Source organism: Alligator sinensis, unplaced genomic scaffold (genome assembly GCF_000455745.1).
Source record: "Alligator sinensis unplaced genomic scaffold, ASM45574v1 scaffold347_1, whole genome shotgun sequence".
Classification (NCBI taxonomy): Eukaryota; Metazoa; Chordata; order Crocodylia; family Alligatoridae; genus Alligator; species Alligator sinensis.
In genome coordinates this window covers 3,294,829-3,300,230 of record NW_005841922.1, presented here as the reverse complement: position 1 = coordinate 3,300,230, position 5,402 = coordinate 3,294,829, and the positions used below count along the sequence as shown (strand labels likewise).

At 45.6% G+C, this 5,402-nt stretch overlaps 1 protein-coding gene across 1 annotated transcript in view; it reads left to right on the top strand.

Moving 5' to 3' along the window:
- ADAMTS12 (ADAM metallopeptidase with thrombospondin type 1 motif 12) overlaps positions 1-5,402 on the top strand; it is a 365,944-nt gene that overhangs the window by 263,156 nt on the left and 97,386 nt on the right. The window contains exon 13 of the mRNA XM_025198488.1: positions 671-804. Coding sequence (XP_025054273.1) covers positions 671-804 — 134 coding nt within the window. The remainder of the gene's footprint in view (positions 1-670; positions 805-5,402) is intronic.

Here is a 5,402-nt window from a genome sequence, read left to right as displayed (position 1 = left end):
AGTTGCGTTCGGAAGACGGGAAGAGGGGGCGGCGGATCAGGCCGCCACGCTCCTCTGGATCTCACACAGGGTTTCTATTACCCTGCCGTGTACCCAGAGTCCCCACGAGATGGATGTGGAGTCCTCTTCGGCTTGGGCGGAAACCGCTCAAGCCTCTTATACGGCTAACAGACCAATCGTTAGCCGCCACATGTGAATAATTTAAGACTAGCCAATCACGGGGAACGAATTTGCATACCGGTGGCGGGAACTCTTTTGCACCGTGCATTCCTCTTGCAACATGAGCAATGCACCCTGCAAAAGAAGCTGCAGAAAAGGTGGGAAACTCGTCCCTGCACCGGGGTTTTCCTCTACAACAGGAAACACTCCCGTGCAATGCTCTGCAACTTGGCGGGGATAATTCTGGTGCCGAAGCGCACACACAATCATGCCTTTTGGGTCATGACAGGCTTTACATGGGGCTAGAAATGCATTCCTTCACCACCGTTGTACAGTTTGGTATGGTTACTAAATTTCTTATTTTCCATCATCTAGGCTATGACTAATCCACAGTTTTGGGGTATGTGATATATTCCCTGTATATTGCATCTTTAATGTTCTGTGATGAACTAAAATTTATCACATATGTTAAAAATGCTACATTGAGAAAGTCTCTCTATTTTTCCTTCAGCTAATCCTTGTGAGCTCCACTGCCGTCCTGTGGATGCTCAATTTTCACAGAAAATGCTGGATGCAGTTCTTGATGGTACTCCTTGCTTTGAAGGAAACAACGGCCGAGATATCTGTATTAATGGCATGTGTAAGGTATTGGGTATGTTTGCATGTTTCTTTTCTAAAATTTCCCGGGACTATTGTGTAATGGGGAAATGTTTCCCACAATATTTAGGAGGGAACCAGTCCAGGGTGCTGGATTTCTTTTCTTTTTTTAATTATCATAAAAACAAGTTAAGGGGGAACTGCTTTATAGTCACATCAGCCTCTCTACTGAACACATTAACCTAATTGTTCAATCTGTTGACTGTTTTAGCCTCCTTTTTACCCATCATCAGCTGAGGAAATTACATTTGTTGTGTTCCTATGGAGACATTTATCTATAGAGAGATTTATACAGTTTGTAGGAGGGGAGAGGCATAATTAATTTAATTAGTTCATACTACAAAATCTTGAAAATACAATTGTAATGGTACTACAGGGTGCATTATTCATCAGCTTAGAATTACAGTCATAGAACATCTAATATCAAATGACAGACTGAAGGATATGCATGCTTAGAAACAATAAAACATTTGGTTCATAAAATGTTAATGTACAATACTGTACAGTTATTGGCAAAGCATGGAGTATATGATTCAGTAACAGTCCAGTAATGGACAAGAGGAAAGGATTTCTTAGGGTGATATCTTTTATTGGACCAGCTGTGTAGTTGCAATAGAGTTAGACAAGCTTTTGAATGCAAGAGGAAGAATGTCTTTGAAAGCTTGTCTTACTCTATCCCAACCACACAGTTGTCCAATAAAAGATATCACCCTAAGAAATTCTTGCCTCTCGCATAATTTATGCATTACACTGGCTACAACATCACTCTTACAGTATTAACCAAAGCAATCAAATGAGACATCATGTGCCAATGTTCCCTAAAGTCTGACAGCATTTACCTTTTGGATCTAATTCTCCACTACTGTTAGGACATGTGCACCTTCCATAATATTGTTCTGCAAAGTACTCTCAGCATCTTGAATAGTCAGTTACCATTACACAATAATAAGACAAAGGAATCTCATAGTCCAAGGGGTTGTTTCTTAAATGGGATATTAATACACTGGAATTTTTTGTTTGCTTGTTTGTTTTTCTGCTAGCAACTATTTTTGGCTGTAGTTTATTTTCTTGAAAATGGTTGATTTCTTTTTCCCCATTGCAGCCTGAGGCAGGGCACCTTTGGTGCCTGCCACTTTCAGAGGCTTAAGCAGGCTGTGCGGCAGCCAGCAGGTGTGGTGTGGCTTAACAAGGTGGTCACATGACTGTAAGAGGGCTCTCTGATTGGAGGATGGGGCTGGGCAGCCTCAGTATAAACCCAGGCTCTCAGAGGTAAGTGGGCAGTTGCTGCATGGAGGAGGTTCCTGGTCCTGTGGAATGACCTAAAACTATACCCTGCCTGGGTTAGATGGTGTGGTGGAGCTGCCTGTGGTGGGATGGTCCCAAGGAAATGCCACACCAGTGCCTCCCTAGTGAAAGGCAAGTATGGGGTGCCGTATAGCCTTAGCCCCCATTACCTGGTGGGTTACCCCATAGAGGGGACAGGCAAGGGGTCCATCAGGCCTGAGACCCAAGGAGCGTAAGGCCTAGTGGCCCCAGTGAGAGGGCAGAGTAGTGGACCCTGTGAGGGCATATGAGAAAGCAGTAGACTCAAGTGAGAAGGCTGCGTAGAGTAGGGTCCACGTGGGCAGGCCTGAAGGACTGTGTATAGGCCAGCCTTAGAGACTGAGTGAGCTGGATTTGTAGGGGCCTGAGAAGGCAGGCCCATGTGAGAGAGAGAGAGAGAAGGCAAGTGGCTCAATAACATAACCAGAGAAACCATCAACTGGTCAATGCTGGGGCCAGGACCAGAATGGTCAAAGTTCCAGAGCACCCACCACAAGGGACACCCAAAGCCAGAGGCCTAGGGTTCTGACTGGCCTAGAGGTGATGCCATGGTCTTTGTAGCCAAAGGTCCTGGAGGGGGCCACTGCCAAGAGGGAGAAGGGTTTAGGAGCTTAGCAGCCCAGAATGAGGGTGGAGTAGACTGCCTGAGAAAGATGGATCCAGTTGGAGTCCGAATGCCAGGCGGGCATAGAAGGAGGTCCATCATGGGGCTAGAGCCATATAATGATGCCATCTGTGAAGCATGGGACATGGTATAGGGGCAGCACAGAGTTGTGTATTACGTCCTTGGCATTGGGCAATAAATGGGCAGCCTCCCTCCTTAGGCAAAGGGTCATTATTAATGGGTCCGTATCAGAATAGCAGGAGGTTTAGAGTGGAGTTCCAAAGGGGTCTGTCCTGGACCGGTCCTGTTCAGCATCTTTAGTAACAATTTGGGTGATGGCATAGGAAGTTTCTTGAGCAAGTTTGCAGATAACACAAAACTGGGAAGGACTGTGAACATGGAGGATGTGAGCGCAATTCAGAAGGATCTCAACAGATTGGAAAGTCGGGCTAGAGCTAATAGGATAAAGTTCAATGCAAACAAATGCAAGGTGCTACACTTCAGGAGGAATAATCAAAAACACAAATATAAAATGGGGGACACCTGGCTGGATGGCAGCACTATGGAAAAGGACTTGGGAGTCTTGGTAGACCACAGACTAAATATGAGGCTGCAGTGTGATGCAGCTGCACAAAAGGTGAATGTGGTTTTGGGATGCATCAATAGAAGCATTTGGTGCAAGACCTGAGAGGTGATAATGCCTCTCTATTCAGCACTGGTTAGGCCTCATCTGGAGTATTGTGTGTAGTTCTGGGCTCCACATTTTAAAAGGACAGGAGAAGTTAGAGAGGGTCCATAAGCAAGCAACAAAGATGATAAAGGTGTTGGAAGGCAAGCATATGAGGAGAGGCTGAAGGATCTAGGCATGTTCAGCCTGCAGAAAAGGTGCTTATGAGGGGACATGATAGCAGTCTTCAAATACCTGAAGAGCTGCCATAAAGAAGAAGGAAACACCTTTTCTCTCTTGCTGCAGAGGAAGGCATAGACCAATGGCTTGAAGTTGCAGCAAAGAAAGTTTAGATGGATATCTAGAAAAACTTCTTCACTGTTAAAACAGTAAGGCAATGTAATAGAGTGCCTAGGGGAGTTGTGGACTCTCCATCACTAGAGGTGTTCAAGAAGAGGTTTGTACAGGATAGTTTGGATAGCAGTGATCTTGCTTCAGACAGGGAGTTAGACAAGATGACCTCTGGAGGTCTATTGCAGCCCTACTTCTCGATGATTCTATGATTCTTGTATCATCATCCTTCAGGAAAACTATTTTTTTGTATCTTTCTTTAGGGATGTTGGACAGCCACCTGCCCTAACCAGTTGAATTTCTAATCATGTAGTTGGCATGTCCATGCTGGAGATTTTAATGCCCAGGGGACTGTTGGTGTTGCAAAAAGCATAAAAAAACATTGATTCTTAATTTTTTTACAGGCTGTTTACTAGTAATGTTTAATCCCTTGGAGAAAGTAGAATTCATGCCCAAATTCCTTTTTTGAAATACATAAAAGATGCCACTTGACTTCATTGGCAGCTGGGTGAACACTTTAATTATTATGATGAAAAACCTGGCATTGGGTACGAGAGGAACTGAGGTGAACATTCAGACTTTAGGTTAGACTGAAACAAACTTTTGGATATCAAAATGTTTGGTCATTTTTTTCCAGAATAAAGTGTTTCTCATTCCTGTGCTTCCTACTGTCAGGCAAGACTGTCCAGAGTAAGGCAGAATACTGATTAAAATACTTTTCTTAGTGTATTTTGACCCAGCTCCAGCAGTATCTGAAGTCTCACAAAATAGCTCAGTTTATGAGACTGTCACTGATTTCCAGGCTATATATACATGCATCACCATTTCTGAGGGTTTGCGCACACAATGTGTTTACACCAATGTAACTGATTTTTATAACAACATAAACAAGAAATGAACAGATGAGGTAAATCCCTACAACAAAGTAACTTCTCCAGTTCTGATATACATTATTTGTGAGAGAACTGGGGATAAAACTACACTAGTGTTCATCACTGTCACAGAGCACTGAGGTGCTCTGCTCCTAGAGAGGGGAAACTGCCGGGGAAAGAGCCCTAGCAGGGAATAAGGAGCCCAGCTGTGGGTTGCCAGAGCAACCAGGAGGTCAGCTGACTGGAAGGGGCAGGGCCTGGCCCTTATAAAGCCCAGGGGCTGAGGCTAGGCTGGCAGTTACCTGCGAGCAGCCAGACAGAGAGAAGCTCCTGGAGCTAAGATGCGAGAACCGCAGGTACTACTCAAGCCGAGTAAAGGATGGCAGCTCTGGGACGTTGGAGCAATGTTGTTATAGCCAGGTGGCTTATGGTTAAGTTGTAGCCAAGAGGCTTGTGTTTTGCTTTGTTGTTATTTATTACACCGGTGGTTTGGGTGAGGCTATTAGGGGTTGGAGGAGGCCTCATAGGGACCCACAGTGGTGTGGGGGCCCCAGCGCCAGTGAGAGCACAGCATCCTCATAGGGAGCCCACAGTGGTGTGGGGACCCCAGCGCCAGTAAGGGCGTGGTGTATGGGGTGCATGGGCACCAGCCCCAGAGAGGGGGTACTACTGAGACGCCCCAGTGCGGGCGTGGCAAGCCCCAGAGAGGGCGTACTACTGAGAAGCCCCAGTGCGGCGAGGCCCAGCGCGAGGGAACTACTGAGAAGCC